At 31.2% G+C, this 25,102-nt stretch overlaps 1 protein-coding gene across 1 annotated transcript; it reads left to right on the plus strand.

The window, feature by feature from the left end:
- The first annotated feature begins 18,953 nt into the window (after positions 1 to 18,953).
- LOC107919569 (tropinone reductase homolog At5g06060) lies at positions 18,954 to 22,106 on the plus strand. The gene is made up of 5 exons (XM_016849008.2): positions 18,954 to 19,065; positions 19,475 to 19,682; positions 20,429 to 20,645; positions 20,720 to 20,826; positions 21,659 to 22,106. Exons 1-5 carry the CDS (start codon positions 18,977 to 18,979, stop codon positions 21,884 to 21,886), a joined length of 849 nt encoding a protein of 282 aa, XP_016704497.1. The 5' UTR covers positions 18,954 to 18,976; the 3' UTR covers positions 21,887 to 22,106.
- The last annotated feature ends 2,996 nt before the right edge of the window (positions 22,107 to 25,102 follow it).

Below are 25,102 nucleotides of genomic sequence, written 5' to 3' on the forward strand. Positions count from 1 at the left end.
AATCTCACTTTCCTTATTATTTAATATTATTATAATTATAACTTAAATTTTACAATATGTATAATATATAATATAACTTGTCACCATTATGACTATATATATGTAATGGTTTATTTATTTATTTAGTCCTACATATTCAATTCCAATTATAATTATTTAACGACCCTTTTACAAATTAATCCTTGTACTCTGAACAAACATTATTTTGCAAAAATTACTTAATCGAAATTCGATTCACTTCAAAAGTAACCCCGTAAATATTTAATAAAAATATTTATAAGTCTGATTTACAAAAACAGGGTTTCAAAACCACACTTTCTGACAACACTGACTTTTGAGTCGTTACAGATACATATTGAAATGAACTACAATCCTCTTTAATCTTGTGATCAAGTCAAGCCATGTGATCAACTGCTTTGTTATTTTCTCGATTGGTATGTTGTAATCTAATGTTCCAATTCCTCTTGCAGATGTCATGGATCAGTCTCAAGTCAGCAAAATTGCTTTCCGTTGTCTTGCCAATACAAATAGACTCGTTAAGAAAACTATTGTCACTCTCCTTTAACTTTGTGGAAACCATTCTACCAAACAGGCTAATGTGTTATCTACTTGACAATCACCTAAATTGATGGAGATATGACCTACAAGTGTAAGTATAGTGCGTAAAATTAATTATGAAAATTACCTACATGCTTGAAGACTCAAACCACTAACTTAAGGCATATAAGCCTACGTATCATATTAACATCTCTCCCTCGAATTTTGCAAGTCATATCTTCACCAACCAAGACACTTCCTTCCCTAAGAACTAGGCCTGTTCAAACAGTCCTTTAAGGCAAGCTAATTAATAGTAAAAAAAATCCTCTATTGACGAGCTTTTTTTTCAACGGGAACAAGGAAAATTGAGATCACCAATACGATAAAATGAATCCAAAATGCTTCTCAAACAACAAATCAGTGCACTAAGGGCCAGTTCTTCATTACTTTTGAAAAGTGCTTTTGAAAAGTGTTGTGGAAAAGTACTTTTGAGAAGTGCTTTTGAGAAGTTTGATTTAAAATTTTAGTGTTTAGCATTACTGTCAAAAAGTGCTTTTGAGAAATAAAATGTCCATTTTAGACATGTTATTATCAAGTAACAAATATGCATTTAAATAATATTTAAATTAGTTAATATTATTATATTTTAGTAAGAATATAAAAAAATTATTATAACTTGTTGTTAATATTTTAATTTATGAAATATAAATTTTAAATATTTTAAGCAATAAATATTAATTATTTATAAAATTTAATTAGAATATATAAACTATATTTTAAATATTTAAATATAACTATTAAATATTTGTAATTAGTATTTTAAAAAATATTTTTTTATTTTTAATTAATTATTTTAACACAATTGTAATTAAGCACCAAGAAAAAAAATAAAAATATCATGTTATTGGAGGGGTGAAAAAATAATTAAGCACAAAAAGTATTTTTGGGAGAGGAAAAGCTAAAATTTTTAGCTTCTCATTTTTAGCTCCTTTTCAGAAATACTTTTGAAAAGTTAAAAATTTCAGCCAAAAACAGTTTGTTCCTCATAGTTTTTCCTTCAAAAGTACTTTTGAAGTCAAAAATATTTTTTTTAAGCAAGGAAGAATTAGCCCTAAAAAGAGTATACTTTTCAAAATTTCATCCCACAACGATTAAATCAAAATCCAATAAAACACATGGTAAAATCAATTGAGAAATCACCATTTTGAAATCACGAATTCCAACATATGAGTACACTCATTTATAAATTATATATAAAAGATTGTTTTTAAAGCCTTCCTTACATGACATCCGTATAAGTTGAGGAAAATAAATTTATTCAAATTAAATCTTTTAAAAATTTTATTGATAATATGATTAAATTTAAAGTTAAAACATATAAATTTAAAATCATATATATTTAAAAAAATTTTCAAAGAAAAAAAATTACTTATTTAAGACATTGAATTTATTATTTTTGATTTTTTGAAATTATATAATTTAAAAATTTTATAATTTTTAAAATTACTTTACTTGTACTTCAAATTTATCAAAAAAAATTGTTATTACTTTTCACTAAACAGTATTAAATATAAATTCAATTCTTACTAATTTTAGTACTAAAATACAAATACTTAATATTTTAGCATTTAATATTTTAATTTATTAAATGATACATTAATTAAAAAAATAGAGGTAATATTTAATAAATTAAATGTTTAGTAAAAATATTCAATCATATAAAATAGAGTGATAAATTTATCTATATTCTCAAGTTATAATGACAAACATCAATAAAAAAAAATTATTGTGACGAATTTCAATACTATTGTACGAGGATTTTGTACTAAACTATTTAAACTACCCATTCCACAAATAACTTTCAAATTTTTTCTCAAATTCTCTTCATATATATACTGTATTATATTATATATACACACACTATATTGAAAATAATCCCCTAAGGATTATTAGCTTGTCACGTTTGCTAAATTGGTAAATTACTCAGAAATATTGATTTTTACCTATAATTATTGAATTAGGCTGATTTTTTACGAAATTTACCGGATTAGGCCAATTTTGGAAAGAGAATGGAAAAATGCATCCAGTTGGACACGTTTTCAGTGGATAGGACAGGAAAACACTTCTAATTGGATGCCTTTTCAGCTTTGGTTAGATGGTTAAATGTTAGTGCTTTTATTCTTGAGTCTCGGGTTTGATTCTTCTCCTACTCATAATTGTATTTTTTTTATTTCAAGTTGCTTCAAGCTTTTTAAATTTTTAATTAATTTTTTTAACATATTAGTTCTTTCATTAGATAGTTAGATACTTACAATTTCATCCTTGAGTCTTGAGTTTAATTCCTCTACTATTCACATTTGTATTTTTTTTTATTTCATCTTACTTCCTCAAGTTTTTTTTAATTAATATTTTTAATATATTAGCTCAATTTGTTAGATAGTTAGAAAATTGTGATTATATCCTTAAATATGAGGTTTCATTATTTTTATAAGCATATTAACGTATTTTTAATTAATGATATTTTTATTTCTTTATATACATATTTTTTATTTTTAATTCAACTAATAGACTTGATGTTATTTTTTTAATGTTTGAGTATTGTATTTAAAGTAATTAATTTATATGGTGGCTCGCAAGTCAATTTAAAATTTATGAAATAAATTTAAAAATGAATTTATTAACTATTTTATTTTTGAAATGATTTAAAGAGAATTGAAAGTTTTAGTTGATGTTATTTCACGATTTAACCCTTAAAACTTAGGAAGGTGTTAAAAATTATCTAAAAGTTTGACGCAAAAATATAAACTCAAAAAATAAATTTATATAAAAAATGTGATCTATTTTCTAAATGAGTTGTTCTTCAGGCAAGCATGCATTTTTCAGCTCAGGCCCGACTTGTCCTAGCCCAAAATTTTTTACCTAATTTTTATTAACACAAGTCTATTCAAAATTCTAATACTCTATAGCTCACGGCCTCACCGAGTTACCCTCCCCTCCACTAATTCTCAATCCCAAATCAGTTCCTAAAAACAAAATTCCCAGTGTCGCCTGCTGCTCACCAATCACCACCACCGCTATCCAGCGTCGCTCACCAATCACCACCACCGCTGTCCAGCGTCACTCACCACTCACTAGTCACCACCTCCACCTGTCCACTCACCAGTCTCCCGCTTCCTCTGTCGTCGATTGCTTGTTCTTCCATCAAGATTCAAGACACTGTCGTCGTCCTGTTGCTTCCTCTATCACCGGTCGCTCGTTCTTCCATCAAGATTCATAACACTATCGTTGTCTCACTGCTTCATCTATTGTTGGCGTTCACCACTGCCGTCGCCTTCCCCGCTCTAGTCTTCAGCCGTCGTTGTCCCGCCAATTTCTCCACCGACCATCACCATCATCGTTCCATAGGCAGTTAGACACTATATTTTTGCAGCTCACTCTTTAATAGAAAGACTAAAAAAAGCATAAAAATTTAAGTTTCATAATCAAATTTCACCACTGGTTTACTCAATTCCCTGATCTCCTATTAACAACAACAATGGTTTGCTCAATAATTGTTTATTTTGGGTTAGATTGCATCGAGTTGAAATTTTTATAGTGTAGAACACTTCTTTTGTTCCCCTCTTTCTTTTTGCAGTTATGTATATGTATAACATATACAATATGAGATAAAAGAATGCTAAGTATGGATACATTTATTATAGTATCATACTATAGGTTTTAATAAGAGTTGAGTCGGTCTGAACTCAAATTTAATACTTATAATTTGAGTCGAGTTTAGACAAAAATTAAAGTTTATTTTTCGAGTTAAGCCAAACTTAAATTTATCAATTAAGCCTAAAATTTTATTGAGGTTTAAACCGAATCCGACCTAATCCATGAACAAGCCTAACTAATACTTTAACGGACCTCTCTAACTCGCAACTACCCACATCCAAACCCGCCCAATATGCCTGTTTGCCACCTCGTCTTCTTAATGCAAGGAATTTAGGCAAAGGTCAAATCACTCATTATTTCTGAACAAATAAAATGAAGATTATTATTTGATATCATGATAATGAAATAAAAGAATTTCACAATAAAATTTATAATATTATCATAAATCTTTTAATTATATTAAAATAATAAAAACTAGAAGAAAGGAAAACGCATAAAGTTCGTTATAATATCTATTGTAAATTTTGTCCTAAATTGACTACAAATTTCGCCTAAAAGAACATGAATAACGTATTTATAATTCAATAAATTATTGCTTTTAAATATTTAATAGGCGCGGAACATGTTCGGAAAAATTATATATTATACGAATTGCTCCTCCAAATCGAATCCCACCACACATCAATATTCAATCTCACTCCGCCCGTGACAAATGTCCAATTGCAAAAAATCAGATGCCGTATCCGTCGCAGGTGATAACTTATGATCCGTAATGTCCTCCACCCAATGGTTGCCACGTAGCATTGCTAGGGACAGCTACATTAATCATACTTGGCCGGTTCAGTTGTTTTTCTAGATTCGGGCTTGACCTAAAAAATAAATTTAAAATTTTGTTTAAATTTGACCTAAATAAAAAAATGTTAAACCCGAGCTTAGCTCGATTTGCCCGTATTAATTTTTTATATTATTTTTATATAAAAATAAATTTAAAAAATATAATAAATCAAATATACTAAAAACATTAAAATAAATGTTTCCAATAAATTAAAAATATATTTAAAAAATCTTTATACTTAAATAACATTAAATAGTTACAACTTAACAAGTAAATCTTCTAAAATAGTAGTAAAATTAACAATAAAATAAAAGTTATACAATATCCAAACAATAACAACAAAATAATAGTAATATAATAGAAAAATAACACCAAAACAACATCAAATGGAAACAAATAACAACAAAACAACAATGAAAAAATAGGCAAATTCAGGCTTAGTTAAAAAATTTCTTACTCGAGGGCCCGACCTGTTTTAAAAACTAGCCGTATTTTTGCCCAAGCCAATTTTTCAGGCTTACATAAATGTCACAAGTGAATAAATCCATAAACAAATTCAGGATTTATTTTACTTGGGTCATCTCCGATGTACTGTTAGTCCAGTTAATCACATTATGCCTTTATCTTCTGGGAGTTACCCATTCTGATGCTCAAGACAAAACATCTCCCCAATTGGACTTGATAGACGACATATTAGTCTTTCAATCGATTTTTTTATTTTCAATTAGATTAAGGACATGTTTAGGTTCTTCTACTAATATAAGTTGTCTTTTTGTATTACAATTCGACCACGTAATACCTCTTAGAATTAATTAAATATTAGACAATCAGTGAGCTAAATTATGCTTCAATTTTGCATAGCATGCAAAGACCATTGAGAACAATATAAAAATGGTATTAATGTAATCTATGAATAATTTTATTGAACCAATCTTTTCGAAAAAAATACAAGTGTACATAGACAAAAATACTACACATTTGGCATTAGATCCAACAATCCATTCATTTTTGTCTATTAAAACTCTAATGTCTGAAATACTATTATCTTTTGATATTCCCATTCGAATCAAAATTCAAATTCAAATTTATTCACTAGGACCTCATGCTTTTAATCTATAACAGAATTTGGCAATAACTTTCATTGTATTCATTTTGGTCCCTAATGCCATAAAATTAACTACATAGTTTCACTTAAATTCAAACTTAATTCACCACTTCGCATTATGTTCTAACATATTCTTAACATAATCTAAACATAGTTCTCATCATAGATGACATATAAGCTTCCATTCCACCAAGAATTCAACCATGGAAACTTGAATTAGACTTGTCAATTGGAAAATCTAAATCAAGCTTAAGTGATCAAGAATCCATAAAAATTATGAAGAACAAGTTCTTTACCTTGTTGAATTTAGGACCGAATATTGAAATGTGGTTGAATATTTGGTATTGAATTTTTTTTTATAAATTGTCTATAATTAAGTATAAAGTGAATGACGACTTATTTGAAAGTTGTGAAGTGGTTGTGAAAAAAATAAATTATATGATCTCAGAATGAATTTAATGGATTTACAGTATGTGTATGGGTATTATAGAATTTCCTTTGATTTGTTTATGTGATGAATTCTGTAACGGCCCGTTTTTAGTGAAATCAGAATAGTAGTTTCAGGACCACAAATCCGTGGTCGTAAAATTTATTTTAATATTATCTTAAGGTCTACAGCATATATGATAGTATAAAAATTTCGTTAAGAAATTTTATCGTTTGTAGGCTCAATTTGTGAAAAAGGACTAAATCGCGTAAAGTGCAAAAGTTATGTTCTATTAGCTAAAGGTGTTAAATAGCTATAGAAATTTAAATTGGAGGTCCTTATGTGGTATTAGACTATTAAATGTGATATTGGATGTGCATGGCTTGGTAATTGAGTAATTTTTAAAGTTAGGTAAGGGTAAAACGGTAATTAGGTAAATAAAGGCTAAATTAATAAAAGAAAAGATGTCATCTTCCTCCCTTATTCATGCTTCAGCCGAAATTAACCATTAAAAGAGAAGAGAAATTTTGTTCAAGCCTTTTTCCTTGCATGTAAGTGATTTCTTGTCCCGTTTTTGTTGATTTTTATGTTTTTGGGACTGTTGTAGCTTAATCTAGCTAAATGGAGGACTAATTTGCAAAACTATTGAATAGTTTGATATTTTACATTGATGAATATAATAGGTTTTTGATGTTTAATGAAAGAAAATGAATCTTTGTTGTTAGTTAAATAACTTTTGTTAAGAGATTTGTAATGAAATTGTCAAATAGGGGCTAAATTGAGAAATGTGAAAATTGTGTGTTAGATGTGTGAATTTATAGAATATATGGGCTGATATGAGCATATATAATTTTTGGCTAGGCTTGGATGTAGTGAAATTTCATGAATTTCATTTTTACGAGCTTAGGGACTAAATTGTAAAAAGGTCAAATGTATAAAGGTAAAATGGTAATTTTGCCATAATATGAATTTTGGATTAAATTAAATGGATTGAGAATTAAATTAGTTAAATTTGATTATTTAGATCAAGAAAAACCACGTTCGGAATTAGATCGAAGCAAAGATAAAGTAGTTAATTGATCAGTCGATTTAGTCCGTACAAATTCGAGGTAAGTTCGTATGTTTAATAAGCATTAAATTATATGTGTTTAAATGCTTAATTGATATAATTGTGATGATACGACACCACGAAAATTCCCGACGAGGTATCAACAATGTATGAATCCCGGTTGAACCTTAAGAATAGACATGATACAAATGACATGCCATTAGGGGTTATCATGTTTTGGGTACTGGTTTCATACGTCCTACCGGTGGCTGAGTTTTTGGCATGTGTTGCAGTTACTTTACAGCTTGTGTGAGCAGCACCGTTTAGCTACATCTTGATTGACAGCTTGTGTGAGCAGACCCAGTGATGACTCGAGAGTGAGCATCTATATGAGATATGAGATAGATGTGGTTTTGACCACGTATTGGCATTTAGTGTGCGAGATACTCGAGTATCTGATAGTATTCCAAATGGTTCAACGGGCATAGATGATGATACGAGGTTATAAGAGTTGATACGAACCAGTACAGGTATTCGTGTGAAATACGGAAAGTAATTCATAGTTGATGTATTCATACTTGACAACATGATTGTGATTATGTGTTAGGCTTTGGTCCAATTGAAATTTACCTATGTTTTAATTATGCTTATCTAAATTGTGGATGAATGGTAAGTTGTATTTATTAGCCGTACGAACTTACTAAGCTTAATTACTTACTCTGTTTTAATTTTCGTGTTTTATAGTGATTCGGAAGCTCGCTCGGTTTGGAAGTTGTCAGAGATTGTGTCACACTATCAAACTCTCATTTTGGTATTTTGGACTTTGTATATTTTGGTTAAATGGCATGTATAGGTGTTTTGGCTAATGTGACCTATATGTCTTATTGTGTTTTGGCCATTTGAGATGGCTTGTAAGGCGGTCACATATTTTGATATGTATATATGTTCAAATGGCCCTTTGATATGTGGTGTATGGTTGCTATATGAATGCCTTGCTTGTGAAATTGTGTTTGGCATTAATTGGTTGAAATGGAAATGATCATGTATGCTAAGTTTTAGGCATAATGTCTCATATATGTAATTGACCATTTAGGTAACCTTTAAAGTATGTTTGGTATGTTTTAATGTGGTCAAATGAATGTGTTTATGGATATCATGTTATGGTGTGAATGTACATGTTATAAACTTGATATTGGTTGGACTTGAGTGCATATTTATACCATGGTTTTATGTATTTTGATGTGTATAGGTTGACACCAATTTGGGTGAGAAATATGACTAGGAAAATGGCCTATTTTTGTCCACACGAGCGTATGTCTCAGCCGTTGTGAGATACGGCTAGGTGACATGACCGTGTGTCCCCTGTAATTTCCTTAGAAAGTAAGTCAGTAGCTTCACATGGCCTAGCACACGGGCATGTGGTTTGGCCGTGTAGCACAAGTTAGTATACCCTCCAGTTTTCACACGGCCTAACACACGGCCTAGCACACGGGTGTGTGAGGCCATTTTGAAGGCTACACGGCCTGGCACACGGGCGTGTGGTCTGGCTGTGTGACCCAAGTCAGTGAGTTACATGGGGTCAGACACGAGCTAGGACACGGCCATGTGATCCCTTTTCGATTTCCCACACGGCTTGAGACACGGACGTGTCTTTTGGCCGTGTGAGACACATGGCCTAGCCACATGGGCGTGTGTCCTTTACACTTTGAAAAAAAAATTCAATGTTTTTCTAAAAATTTCTTGAATACTCGGTTTAGTCTCGAACCACTTTTAATGTCTATTTGGGGCCTCGAGGCTCGTAACAGGGACTATATGAATGTATTTGAATGGATTTTTATTTGTATGATACTTGATTATGAAATGTATGATTGTTTAAGTCATAAGTCCGGTAATGCTCCGTAATCCTGTTCCGGCGTTGGATACGGGTTAGGGGTGTTACAAATTTAGTTAAAATGCCCATTTGAATATAGTAAACAATTAGGATACGATTTTCATACTAATAGGGTTAGAACGCACGCTTGTACGAGTTTTCTAATTAAGAGAGGTAATCCTAGTTGGCATCTTTTAGTCTAGGATGAGACCGAGAGAAGATTCCTAAATAAGAGTGACAACCAATATAATCGATATAGGTTCATTAGTCTAATTAGCATTCAACTAATCAATTGACTGTCGTTTAATTATTACATTATCTAAAACAGTAGGAACAAAGTTTAGCTTAGTTAGTTTAATTTTAGTTTATAAATAATTTTATTTGGACTTGCACTAATAGTTTCTGACTCGATTAGATTAATAATTGTTTAACTTGTAATTAACTTGATAAACACATTTACCCACTTGTCAATCCTTTGGGTTAGACCCATTGGAATACTTTGTGTTCCATCAGACCTATAAATATTACAACTGACATTGTACACTTGCAATTAAAAACAGCTCTTCAAAATAGTTTTTCCAAAAGAATTCGTTTTGACGCGAACGCGCGCTGACAGACAAAGTTGCATGTCTAGGATTGACTCTAAAAAGGAAAGGCTTGATTTTTAAGCGATCAAATATAACTCACCTCCCTTTCCTGGGACCCTACTTGGTGTATGGTTCACATTCACTTCTTTTATTTTTTCCTTTAAAGAAAAAATGTGGAGAATCAAAATTGTTTGTTTTTATGATTGATTGATTCTTGTGAATATTATAAAATTGTCATAGCATGTCATGCATATATTGGAAGCATGTCATATAGATTAGGTAAGAACACCACTAGGACTATTGTATGATCATTCTTGAAATCTGGGATAAAAAGCTTCCATATTTTTAAAATATTGAATAGGAGAAGGTCTTTAAACAAGACTTACGATGTAACAACCCATTTTTTAATGATGTCGGGAACAATGGTTTCGGGATTACAAATCTGACAAGTGGGTCTACAAATATTATTTATTAATATTTACGAGTTAATTATAGTGTTTTATTAAATTTTGATTTGATAATTTTTGCTAATTGATCGATTAGTTAAATATAAGTGGTTTGTCCCTAAAGTCAAGTGATTTTAAAAAATGAGGTATTGAGACCTCGTTTTCATAAACCGAGCTCAAAAATACTATTATTGATATGTATGGAGCTATTATATAGGTGAATTGAAGTTTGGTCTGGTAATTCTAATGAATTGCTTGTTAATTAAAAAAAAGACTAAATCGTAAAATACAAAAAACTTAATCGCTATTGAATTTTATTAACTAAATGGCTTAATTGGTATATGTGGGAGGAATTATATGATATTTAGACCATTATAAATATTAGTGGACGATTAAGGTTAGTTATCTAGTTAAATTTTATGTTAATAATAAAAGGGTAAAATTGTAAATAAATAAATAATCTATAAACAAAATAAAAACAAATGTATCATCATCTTCCTTAGCTTATTTTTCCGCTGAAACTTAGAAATAGAAACACCATGGACAAGCTTAACATTCAGCCAAGCTTAGATTGATGCATGTAAGTGATTTTCCTTTTCGTTTCTCGTAAATTTTATGTTTTTAATATCATTGTAACTTATTCTAGCTAACCCAAGGACTGGTTTGTGAAACTATCAAATGCCTTGAGTTATGCCATTGATGAGTTTGTGATGTTTTTAAAGTTTGATAATAGATTATTAAGCTTGATAGTTAAATAGGACTATTTTTTATAGTGATTTGGGTTAGTTTTAAGTTTAATGACTAAATTGTTAAAATAATAAACTTGGCATGAAATTATTGTGATATTTTAATAATTATCCGCTTTAATGGCATAAGGGAAAATTCGACTAGCATGAAATTGGTGAAATTGTCATAGATTTGAAAGTTTTGGGTTTAGGGACTAAATTGAATAAAAGGTAAAAGTTTAGAGTAAAAGTATAAAATGTTGATTAAAGGGTCAATTATATGAATTTTAGTATTTAAAATGATTTGAATTGGATAACGAAATTAAATTATTATATAGATCAAGAAACAAATCAATCGATAGACAAATGCGAAAAAGGAAAAATTATTGATTAGTCCTTAGAGTCATATTTGCTGCAGAATCAATTTAGTTAAGTTTGTATAGCATATAAATTGAGTTAATTGTTGTTTATGTAGTATAATATAATTTGTGTATGCTTATGATTGAATTAATGGTGTTATGATTTTAAAGCTTTGAATGATTCAAATTGAAATGAAATTATAATAGAGGGTCATGATTGAAAATGAAGAAAATATATAGTTGAATTCTTGTGACAAAGAAATCCTTTGATATATTTTTTTATTTTTCGTATTTGAGTCATTTGTGTCATTTTCATCTGTTTGTTTCTATTTCCTTCAAGTTGTCACATCCTATCAACGTCAATAAGGTTACATGTTTTGTTAGGTTCATTTCCAACGTTCTTGAAGAGCTTAAGAGGAATTTTGAGCGAAAAAAGGCAAGAGCATGTGAGATCAACTGAGTGGTAAAAGCCTGAATTGTGCACAAACACGAGAAGAGTGATTTTTCTTTTTGAGTGGATTCACGAGGTTTGTATTGGTAAGGTATTTATCTTCTATTTTAAATTCTTTTTTTTTCCAATCTTTTCAATAAATCATGTTTCAAGAACAGCTTTCAGATTTAGAACATCAAGATTTGATGAAAGAAATGCATAGAATCGTACGATATGGATTTGAACAGTTGCATAAAAGAATTGATCGTGTGGAAGGAAGATCATTGAATGAGTCCTTTGTGCAAAAAGAGCAAAAAGATTCATTTAGGAGAGAGCCACGTCTTGATTCCTATTTATCATGGAATTCAAGCCAAAGTAAAGTGGATCGCAAGTATGAAACCTCCCAAGGTGACAAACATAAAGGTACACACATTAATTACACAAATGCTGTCTCGAGTGTGTTGAAATATTCATTCACGTCAACGGGGAAATGTTAATTTGTCATCTATGATGATCTCCCCTTTCGATTCCAAAGGAAGTCCAACCATGTGAAGTCTTACATCTTAACTTCATTTTGTGAAAATCAAATTCAATTGGTGAGAGATTTAAGAATTAGAGAGAATAAGGGAAAATAAAAATAAAAGTTATTGATGAAAGAAAATAAAAGAAAAATAAAAATAAAAGAGATTGAGAGAGAAAAAAAAAGAAAAGGAAATAAAAAGAGAGTGTGTGAGAAAAGAAGTTATGAAAAAAAAGAATGAAAGGGAAAAAAATCGAAAAAGAATTTGAGCAAGAAAAGAAAATTAAAAAAAATTGAAGAAGAATTTGAGCCAGATGCTTAGCCGATTGCATCGGGTTTTATCTTTCTTTGGATGGTTCTGTCAAATAGAGGAAGAAAAAGAGCATATGAGTAAGGTTCCATATGTTTTGGCAGTTTAGAGCCTTATGTATGTGATGCTTTACACACGTCTAGATATCTATGTCGTAGTGGGAATGGTTAGTCGATATTAGACAAATCCTGGTCTTAGGTATTGGCAAGCTGTAAAACATAAATTAAGGTATCTTAAAAGAACCAGGGATTATATGCTTGTATATTCTGGGGAGAACCTTACTCTTATTGGATACACAAACTCAGACTTCCAAACTTGTAAAGATTCGAGGAAATTGATATCGAGAAGTGTATTCGTCTTAGGCGGTGGAGCCATAGTATGGAGAAGTGTAAAATAAACTTGCACTACTGACTCTAATATGGAGGCCGAGTATGTGGGTACTTCTAGGGCAATGAAAGAAGAGATTTGCCTTTGAAAGTTCTTAACTAATCTTAAAGTCATTCTTGGTATAAAAAAAGCTATAACACAGTATTGTGATAATAGTGCTGCAATAGCTAATACTAAGGAAATGAGAAGTCATAAGAGGAAGAAACACATTGATCGAAAATATCACTTGATACGAGAGGCAGTAGCTAAAGAAATTGTAGATGTGGTGAAAGTAGCTTCTGAAGATAACCTTACGGATCCTTTTACTAAGACTCTTGTGACTAGGAGTTTTAACAAACACGTCAAGGATATGAGAATGTGAAACATGACACTTTTACTTCACTAAGGCAAGTGGGAGATTGTTGAGAAATGTGTTCATATTGTAGTAAACATGTAACTATTTTCTATGTATTTGAACGATGAATAAATAAATAAAGTTAATTTCACATTTCACTGTTATATCTTTTGTGTTTGTTTTTCATGTTTTGCATACATAGCAAAATTGTGACAAACAAATATTAGTTCATTGGTTGTCTAAGTTCAAATTGATGATAAGTGACATTGTAAGAACGTTTACATTGTGAGAAAGATACCTTACTTCAATAGATAATCTAAATGAGCCTGTAATCCTCTAAAAGAATCAAAGTTAGCATTTGATTCAAATACTTGAAGGATTATTATGTCGTCTACAATTCCAATTGGGGAGATGACTAGTCTTAGCTATTAGAGTAGTTGACTTCACAGGTAGAGACATAGATGTAATAATTGGAAAAATGATACATCGGAGTGGATCTGTTTGTGAATTAATTCATTTATGACATTCATGGTGTGATTTACCTAAATCCTGATTAGTCACTGACCGTAAGTATGTAACTTATGTGCTTTGATATAAGTGGAGGCTTATGCTCTAAAGATGATCGAGCCCATAGCCAGTATGTTGGGTATATTACTTGTGTATGGCATGACTTTGCTAGCAAAAATGAAATTCATAACTCGATTAAAGAGTTAACGATATTCTCTCATTGGCATTGTGTGGGTTGATAAATATGGAACGTGACCACGAGTTGCTTGTTCTTAAACAAACAATTTATTACAATCATTTGTTGACAGTGATCATATTAATCATTAAGAAGACACAATGGTGACAATGAGATAAAATATGATTGTATTGAGTGAATGGATTTAACTCAAAGGAAACAATGATATCATATGATGGTAACACACACATGACGATGTCATTGGACAAAGCAGTTGGATGAATTGCTTTCGTAAAGAGTATATGGTATAGAGTTTTCAATCATGGTATTTCTTGTGGACTGACTCCATGATTAAAGAAATTGCGAATTATCGGAACGATGCTTCTGGATACCATTGCAATTACTTAAGCCTAATTTTATACGTCTGATTGGTCCTCCACTAGCTCAACAAAAGCTCGATCGGACTGCATTTGTATCAGAAGGAAATTCTATGACTTTAGAAATAATTTAATTGAGTCGATTTATTCGATGTGGAATTAAGTTAGGCAGTCGTGAGAATTGTTCAACTAGAGAATTTGGTTAAAGAATTTTCTTGAAAAATTAAATTGGAAAATCTAAGTGATTTTTGGGAAAATTAATTTTGATCAAGTGAAATGAATACGATATTTTTGGAAATTAATTTTCAAATCAGACAATTAGTCTTATGGGTAATTGAAGTTAAAATTGAACCTGAGATAAAAAAAAATTAGGCCTGTGAACCCAAAACCAAGACTGTGTCCCAAAAATTGGTCGAATGTAGCCTAGTATGTACAACAAGGTCGGGGGTCTAATCAGTGGCTGGACTGGATTGGTCGGGCTGTCACTAGGCCTGGACAGAATCGACAATAGCTGAATTAGTTTGGGGTGCCATGAGGGTGTTGCACATGTGATGTCACCACAAGACAGAACGGTGCCGAAGGCGGCAATGATGACATTTTGGTGGCCAACGGGTGGTTCTTCAGTGGTTGAGCAGTGGAAGAATTACACGCCTACTAGGACTCTACCAGATAATTTGATTTCAAATTAACTTTTTAAAAATAATATTATTTTAATAGTTTTAATATTAAATTAATAAAATACTATTAAGATAAGTGTTAAATTAAATTTAATACTAAAGTGATTATCTTCATATTAAATTTAATTTAATGTTTATCTTGTAGATAAGTATTCTATTAATTTAATAGATTTAATATTAAATTTAATATTAAAGTGATTAAGTGTAATCATAGTTGAACTCTCTAAACTCTCCCTATATAAAGAGGGCCATGGTCATTATTTCAGAAAATTTCTAGAGATATTTTTCATATTTACAACTTAACCCCAAAGTCTAGAGAAATTGCAAAATTGCCTTACAGGTAATTTTTGTGAAAAATTTTCTGATTCAAAACGAGCCCACACTAGGCAGATGTTAGCTTGAGGATAACAAAGAAGACTACTAGGTCAAAGTGTTCATCCTTAACAAATCGAAAAGATATAATTTTGATGAAGTGTTTATTATTTTAGATATTACAACTAAGTTATTGTTTTTGAAAAAAAATTAAAATTCTAAATTTTCCTTAAATCTATTTTCCCTTGCGTTTTCTAAATCCGTTTTTCCAACACAATACACCTCCAATAAAGTGAAGAATGCATACTGACGTTCAATATCATTCGGTGTTGGATTTAGTGGGAGATGCCTGAATTACCTCTTCAACCAATATAACCTACCCCAAAGCCCTTTGAAATCAGATGCAAAGTCTATATAGGTTTCAAATGCTGTAACAAGGACTTGTGCTAAATTAAAATCAAAATTTATCGTTATAGAATGCTTGTCTATTGGAAGTCTCATCACTAATGCTACATCTTCTAATGTTATTACCGCTTTGTTGCATGTGAGATGAAATATATAAGTATTAGGTCTCTATCATTCAATTAGAGCGAATATGAATGACATAATGAAAGTCACTTTCTTGATTCGGTTAGCATGAATGAACTTCCGTTGACTAAGGAATAAGTTTGTCGCCAGACAAATCTAGATCATATTATCGCGAAGTCGAGCCACAATAGAATATTATAGTGTTGTTGCGTTCTCGACAGCGTTTCTTTGTTCGAATCTCAATAAGCAAGCAACCATTACGGTAAGCTTGGAAATTATAATTTTGAGATCCTTAGGTATGTAGGCTACAATATAATGTAGAATATTGATTTTCTCGAGGTTTTTTGTGAAAAACTAACAAGTAAATTGCATATTTGTAGATTTTAAAATTAAGGTTATGCTAAGATTTTCAAATGAAACTCAAACACCAACAATGTTTAGGTTTATTTAAATCTTCGATAAAATTTATTCTATACACTAATGTATTAGAATTAAATGTTTTTCTCTGCCATTAAAAAATTAAATTATATTGTTACCATTTAAATTTAAAAATGTCACAAGGAACTTGACACCTATAAGTGCCAAGGTGTGGTAATCATTTTATAATAACTACCCTGATTCTAACAAGATTTGCATAACTTGACGATGAAGACATTCTCACTAAACTTGATACTTGTGAGTACGGGTGCAAAATTTGATTCGGCTCAAAAACATCGAAAAAATTTGAATTTTGAATTATTCGAATGGAATTAATCAAGTTAATCAAATCAAATCAATTTTTTTTCGAATTTTGAGTTCGAATTGAGTTAAAATTTCGAATTCGATTAACTCGAATAATTCAAATAAACTAAATATCAAACTCTTTTACATTCCTTCCCCCGAACCCCCAAACCCTTTTACTTTTCACCAAACAATTTTACTTTTCAGACCTTCAAAACTTTTACTTCCTCTTAAAAAAATTACTTCACCCCAAGCCCCCAAATTTTTTTCCTTTACTTTCCCCTTACAAATTTTTACTTCCCTCAAACCTGCCTAAAAAAAAACCTTTTTCCTTTTGCTTTCCCTTAAAACTTTTATTTCCTTTTAGATCCAAAACACTTTAAAACTTTTACTTCCTCCTAAATTGGAAAAACTTTTTTTTTACAAATTTATGTATACTATTTATATTATTGAATTAAATTTCACATTTTATAATATTTATTTATTTGAATTGTTTAATCATATTGAATCTTTATCAATTTCTGTTAAAATTGAATTATTGATAATGCCATAAAATATTCATGTTAAAATTTTCTATTTGTATCAATTTCATATTTTATCTTTAAAGTAATTTTTATTAAAAAAAATAACATTTTTACATTTAATATATCTTTTTAATTTCAAAATACATGATGACAAGAATCATAAGATAATTGAAACAATTAAGCAAGCAAAGAAGATAACCCGTATATAAAATATAAAATATTAATAAATAAATTATAAGGGGATGGAAGTTAATAACAAATTTGATTACGGTAGGTGGTAGTGGCTATAAAGACTCAAGGTCATTTTTTCAATTTAACCCGAATAAATATATTCAATTTGATATGATTTGAATTACATCTAACTCGGCTTGATTCGAGAAAATTTTAAATCGAGTTAGGATGATAAAATAAGATTCATCAACTTGATTAACTCGAAATTTTTGCATTTGATTTGATCGAATGCTCAACCTTACTTGTGAGTAAAAAAGTATCTCTCAAAAAAAAATATTCTAAGAAATAACTTTTGTATACATATTTTAAATGAATAATAAATATAATAACTTAATAAAAATATTAAAAATGATTAATTTCATCATATATGTTAAAAGTATAGATATTAATTGAGTCTTCAAAATATTAATATATTATAATTAAATATTTGTAGTAGTTTAATCATTAGCATGGGTATTAAATATGAAACACTTGTTTTAATAATCAAGCTACATTTAAAGCTAGAGTTGAGGCTAATGCAATCACCAAATTGATATATTATTAATATATTGTGGATTAAAAATATTAGGACATGCGGTTAAATAGCCATTTAAAAATGTTTGCAGCTTGACGTTTTCGACGTTTCTCGTCTGTCTTTATTCTGGATTCAAGGTTTCTTTGTTGTGGTGACAATGGATTAACAACGGCCAATGAATATTTTAATATAAGAAACTATTTATCCACGTTTTATGTTAAACATTTTAAAGCCGGCGGTAGAGGTGCTCATGGGCCGGGCCGGGTCCGGAAAAAATTTCAGCCCGAGTCCTAGGCCCGGGCCCGGTCTGAAATATGGGCCTAGAATTTTACCCAGGCCCGGCCCGGGAAAAAAATTCATAAGCCCGGGCCCGGCCCGGCCCGGCCCGGCCCGTTTTTTAAATAAATACCAAAAATTTATTTTAAAAATTAAAATAAAAATAAAAAATTCTATTTTAAAAATATTTTAAAATTTTAAAAAAATTAAAAGTATTTTAAAAATATTTTAAAATTAAAAAAATTTTAAAAAAAGTATTTTAAAAGTATTTTAAAATTTAAAAAAATAAAAAAATAAAAAAATTATTGTATTCGGGCTGGGCCGGGCCGGGCCCGGGCCAAAAAAGTGGTGCCTGAGGCCCGACCCATATTTTAATCGGGCCTCGTTTTTTTGCCCAAGCCCATATTTCGGGCCTATATTTTTATCCAAACCCTCCCATATTTTGGGCGGGCCGTCGGGCCGGGCCGGGCCGCCCGGCCCATGAGCACCTCTAGCCGGCGGTAGTTAGCTTTTATATTCGTTCAGAAACGGAGGAAAAATAATAAAAGTTGCAGTTCTAAGATGGCCGGAGCTGAACCTGGTTGTAAGAATCAAAGATGGTCTCGTCGGGGTATGACAGCACTTGTAACTGGTGGGACAAGAGGCATAGGGTTCGAACTCTTCATCTTTCTCTCCTTTTTTTCTTCTTCTTTTAAATGTTTACGAAAATTATACGCAACTTTATTTCATTTTGGTACTAATATTTTATTCTTGATCAAATTCTATCGTCAGTCATTGCCCTTAAATGAAGTTGACTTTATACTTACATTCATGCAATCATACCCATTTTAAAAGTAAATCATTATAAATATAGTAATTAAGCACCATAATAAGTAATTTCTGTCCCAAAAAGAACTAAAGATTTCAGAGATAGAACTAAAATTATTAAATAAAAAAATATAATTTCAAAATATAATGATTAAATATCAAATTTTGTAAAAATACAAACACTGTCGGCAAAATTTTTTTTTGTTCTTTTTTTAGATTATCGAGTTCAATGGTTTAACTGTAAAATGTCAGATTTGCTGTGGTGGAAGAACTAGCTGCACTTGGGGCAGCAGTTCATACATGTTCCAGGAACCAAAGCGAGCTTACTGAAAGGTTGAAAGAATGGCAGAGTAAGGGGTTTAAATTGAGTGGTTCTATGTGTGATCTCTCTTCTAGAGAGCAAAGAGAGAAGCTTATGGAGACCGTCTCCTCAGTTTTCAACGGAAAGCTCAACATCCTTGTAAGTAGTTTTAATTCTAACAAATTTGTTTTCCGATTCTGGGAATAAATTATTTCTCTTGAATTAATGTCAATTATGGTTTGATTAAATTTGTCAAATACAATTAGAATTTGAGTAACTTTTTTTTTTGGGAAATAGAAGCACTAGAATTATACTAGATTATTTTCTTTTGATTAATCTAAATCTAAATTTAATTCATTTCAATTTGATAATAAAAAATCAATTGTTTAAACTTACTCAATTTAAATTTGAGCTAACTTGAACATGAAATAATTCAAACCCTAAAATGACTTCGATTCAAAAGCGAAACTTAAATGAAAAACTCAAAATGAGCTGAACTTAAAAAAACCCTAATGACTTGAACCTAAAGTAAAAGCTCAAAATGACTTGAATTTGAAACAATCTAAACCTAACCTAACTTAAAATGATTGGATTTAATTTAGACCTTCGAATTGGACAAATTGGACTGAATTCATATTTGGTCAAACTAAGTTATATCAATTCGTGTTCTAAGATTTTTAAGTCATTTCAAGTTTAAATCATTTTAGGTTCGAATTAGTTCAAGTTGGACAATTCATGTTTTTTAAGTTAGGATAGTACATATCTATTCATTTCATGTTTTATCACTTGGGTTCGGATTATTTTGAGTTATTGAATTTTATGATGAAATCACATTGGATCGAGTTAGTTTGATTAGTTTTCATATTCGGCTAAGAATAGATTGAAAGCAGTTTGCTTCTCCTTAGGTCAATAATGCAGGAATCACGAGGATTAAACCTTGCGTGGAACAAAGTCTGGAAGACTACAAAACCGTGATGAGTACTAATGTTGAGGCTCCTTATCATCTTTCTCAACTGTCATATCCCTTCCTAAAAGCATCAGGAAATGGAAGCATTGTGTTTATCTCTTCTGTAGCTGGTTCAATGGCTCTACCTGGATTATCTGCCTATTCAGCATCTAAAGGTTTGTCTATTGCATATTGGGTGTAGATGTTAGCCAGAATGCTGCAAAAATAACCATGGTTGCTGCACTTCCAGGAGAAATCAACCAAATTACAAAGAATTTGGCATGCGAGTGGGCAAAGGATAACATTCGTACCAACAATGTTTCACCCTGGGGTGTGAAAACCAAGATGGCAGAACAAGTAAATTACCCACTAACAATATCTTATTGAAGAATTATAGAGAGATGCGTCAATTAAGCGCTTTTGGATTAGACATTTTCGACTTATTTCGAGTTTGAATTATTTCAAGTACGGTTTATTTTTTTCGAGTTTAAATTAAGATCATTTTGAGTTTTGGTCATTTGAATTTGTCAATAGAGCTTTTTGAGTTAAGCTATTTTGAGTTTCAACCATTTCAAATATTATCATTTCGGGTTGAGACTCAAGTTCTAATCATTTTAGATTTAAGTAATTTTCAAGTTTTAAATTTTTAAGATCAATTTTTAATTATCTATTTTGAGTTGGGATCACTTCATATTTGAGATGAGTAAATATTTCAAGTTCAAACTTTTCGAGTTTGCCAATCAATTTTTTTTAGTTGGGTCATTTACAATTCAATCCATCATGGGTTAAAGATATTCTGAACTCGAGTCAAATTTAAGTATTGAAAATTTCAAGTTATTTTGAGATTCAACCATTTTGGGTTTGATTTATTTTAACTTTTAAAATTTTCATGTGAATTTAAGTTTAGATCATTTCGAGTTCATGTTAGAGCTTGGGTTCGATTTATTCTATTTTTAGGCTATTAGGTTTTCCAATAAAAATTTCCGAGTTGGTCATTTTGACACTCAGGCCGGATAATTTTAAGTTATTTATTTGAGTGCTTTTAGGCTTAGATCATCTGAATTAAGTCATTTATGGTTGGGGTAATTTTGGAGTTTAAATTGAGCTAGTTTGGACTGTTGAACGGAATAGAATTGCATCGAATTTTCACGCAAGTTTGGGCTAAGTTTCTTTGTACTACTATTTTCAGAATATAAACGCACCATTAGCTGGGGAACTTTTTAGGCTAATAGGAGGGACAGCAATGCCGAGAATGGCAGAACCGGAGGAGATATCATCATTAGTAGCATTCCTTTGCCTTCCTGCTGCTTCATACATAACTGGACAAGTTATTTCAGTGGATGGAGGGTATACTGCGGGAGGCTGTTGGCCATTTCAAAATTTTAGCTTTGATCTATTTAGCCACTTAAATTCCTAGTAAGCTTGGAGATATCAGCTCGTGAAATACTAACTTTGTCCAAATCTATTTAACAAGGGAATGAGCATTTCCTTACGTGGATTATAAAGATGCTTTTTAACATTTAAGACTCCGTATTCTCTGCTTGATATAGTTATGTATTGAGTGGAACTTTTTATGCAGCAAATTACCATCTTGTGTTTTCCTTTGATAAATTGTTGACAGATCTATACACTACTATAAAAACTATCCCGGATTGTCTTCAATTGAGAAATTAGAACCGTTGATTAAGAATCAGCTAGATAATTGAATTTTGTTGTTGCTTGAGGTTAAGTCACTCCATCTATAAGAAAAGAAATGGAAAAGAAAAAAATGAAAGAAAAAGAAGAAAATAAAATAAAGGAAATAAAGGCCGGAAGGAAGGAGAGAAGAAAAGGGAAAAGTTATTTTGTTCTAGTTTATTTTGACGTGTTTAGCTTTATATTTGTTCCATATACCCCATTAGGCCTCTATGGAGACTACTTCGTGGAGCACCATGCCTTCCGTAGGATATGGTGGTGCCAAGCTTAACCAATCTAACAAGATTATTGTTGCTTATCATTCATATACCTTGAAATTCTATCATATCTAGTCACATAGTTGACCTAAGGAGAGATTGATGCTGAATGGTAGCCCACAAATTAAGAAAAGACAAGTAGCCTATGAGCGTCTCCCATAAATACCTTTCGGAACTCTATGACAAGACAAAAATTAAACATCACCAACTGACATTCCCACTCTATGTAGTCTCCTCTCCTCTCCAACTCTCCACAATATCATATTCTTCCACCTCAAACACCACTTGTAGCTTTCAACCTTCTAGTAAATTACCACATCAACCTCCTCTCACTTTTATCCATCAACAATCTGTGCAATGAAAGGGAACAACATGAGTCACTCCACCTTAGATATTCCCTACCATCCTTCTCCCTAGAACTACCCTTACTCCTTTTAGGGAGTGTGTAAAAAATAGACCGTCGATAATGGCTAGGAATCAAAAAGAGAAGAAGAATACACGATATTTTACGTGGAAACCCTTTATGGAAAAAACCACGGGTAGAGGACAAGATAATTCACTATGTCGAATTCGAATAATACAAGAGGAAAGACGACTATGTCTATTTATAGGTTTGTAAACCATATTCTAATCAAAGTCAAATATAAGTAATACAGTAAGGTTAAAACACCTTATTCTAATTAACATCAAATAGAGGAAGTAAACTTCTATACGCATGCCACTTGTAAATCCCCCTATTTTCCCACTTATGTTTTATTTTCACAAGAATTTGGGACACACAATTCTAACAATCTCCACATTGACACGAATTCTTAACGAACAAGTTCTTCATCATGAACTCTTAACACACAAGTTCTCCACCTCTTCCATGAAACCCCTTAAGGGTTTATATTCAACAATGAACACCAACCAAGTCTAAGCAATGCTCAAACTTGGTTATAGGAAGTGACTTAGTCATCATATCTGCAGGATTATCATGAGTACTAATTTTGCTCACAAAAATATCACTCGAGCAATAATATCATCAACAAAATGATGCCGAACATCAATGTGCTTTGTTCTCTAATGATACATTTCGTCCTTTGTAAGGAAGATGGCACTCTGATTGTCAAAAAATACTGTATTGATTTGAAAGTCTTCATTAAGTTCACTAAAGAGCCCCTTTAACCAAATAACTTCTTTACAAGCCTCAATAATCGCCATGTACTGAGCTTCAGTGGTAGACAAAGCAACAATTGTTTGCAAAATGGCTTTCCAACTGATTGCACAACCCCCAATTGTAAAGACATAACCTGTTAGAGATCTTATTCTATCAAGTTCTTCAGCAAAATCAGCATCTACATACCCAATGACTCCATCTCTAGTTCTTCCAAACTGTAAGCAAACATCAGTAGTTCCTCGTAAGTATCTCAAAATCCACTGAACTGCTTTCCAATGTTCTTTATCGGGATTCGCCATGTATATGCTAACTTCACGGACTGCATATGATAAATCTGGATGTGAACAAACCAAAGCATACATGAGGGATCCCACTGCACTAGAATATAGAACATGTGACATGTACTCAATCTCATTATCTTATTGTGGAGACAAAGCCGATGAAAGTTTGAAATTGGCTACTAAAGGAGTACTAACAGACTTAGCATTTTGCATATTGAACTTGCAAAAAACTTTCTCAACGTACACTTTTTGACTTAGGTACAATTTACTTGCTATTCTATCTTTGAGAATCTCCATACCAAGTATCTTCTTTGCTAGTCCAAATCTTTCATCTCAAATTCTTCACTAAGCTGGGCTTTGACCTTTCTTATCTCTCATTTATCTTTTGTTGCTATCAACATGTCATCAACATGTCATCAACATAGAGGAGTAGATACACAAAACAACCATCACTGTTTTTCTTAAAATAAACACAACTGTCAAAGCTACTTCTTTTGAAATCATGAAAAGTCATAATAAAGGAATCAAACCTCTTGTACCACTATCTTGATTGATTGTTTCAAACCGTAAAGGGACTTTTTCAACAAGCAAAAATAGTCCTATTTTTCTGAGGCTATAAATCCTTCTGGTTGTTATATGTAAATATCATCCTCAAGTTCTCCATGCAAAAATGTAGTTTTTACATCTAACTACACAAGCTCCAAATCATGCATAGCCACAATACCAAGTAAAGCTCGAATCGAACTATGCTTCACAAATGGGGAGAACACATCTGTGAAGTCCACACCTGGAATTTGACAATAACCCTTTGAAACAAGCCTTAATTTATATCTGGGTTCTTCAACTCTTAGAGTCCCTTCTTTCTTTTTACACATCCATTTACAACGAATAACCTTTTTGCCATTAGGGAGCTTCACAAGATTCCATGTTATGTTTTTGTGGAGTGATTCCATCTCCTCTTGCATGACAATCATCCACTTTTCTGAGTCTTCATAGCTAACTGGCTTGGAATAAGTAGATGGCTCTTGGTTCGCATTTATGTCTTCAGCCACATTTAAAGCATAAGCAACTAGATCGGCCTCAGCATACCTCTTTGGAGGTTTAATCTATCTTCTAATTCTACTTTTAGCGATAAAGTATTGTGGTGAAGAAACAACTCTATTTTAACTTTCTGTACTGGCTTGAGGAGTCGACTCTATTGTAGATTCTGGATCAATTTGATGCTCCACTTGCTTTATTGT

This window comes from Gossypium hirsutum, chromosome D13 (genome assembly GCF_007990345.1).
Source record: "Gossypium hirsutum isolate 1008001.06 chromosome D13, Gossypium_hirsutum_v2.1, whole genome shotgun sequence".
Lineage (NCBI taxonomy): Eukaryota > Viridiplantae > Streptophyta > Magnoliopsida > Malvales > Malvaceae > Gossypium > Gossypium hirsutum.

Excerpts from the sequence above, each read along its gene's own strand:
- LOC107919569 (XM_016849008.2), top strand. The coding sequence starts at position 18,977 with ATGGCCGGAGCTGAACCTGGTTGTAAGAATCAAAGATGGTCTCGTCGG. Across the intron at positions 19,066-19,474 it reads GGTGGGACAAGAGGCATAGG|ATTTGCTGTGGTGGAAGAAC; the intron begins GTTCGAACTCTT and ends GTAAAATGTCAG. Across the intron at positions 19,683-20,428 it reads ACGGAAAGCTCAACATCCTT|GTCAATAATGCAGGAATCAC; the intron begins GTAAGTAGTTTT and ends GCTTCTCCTTAG.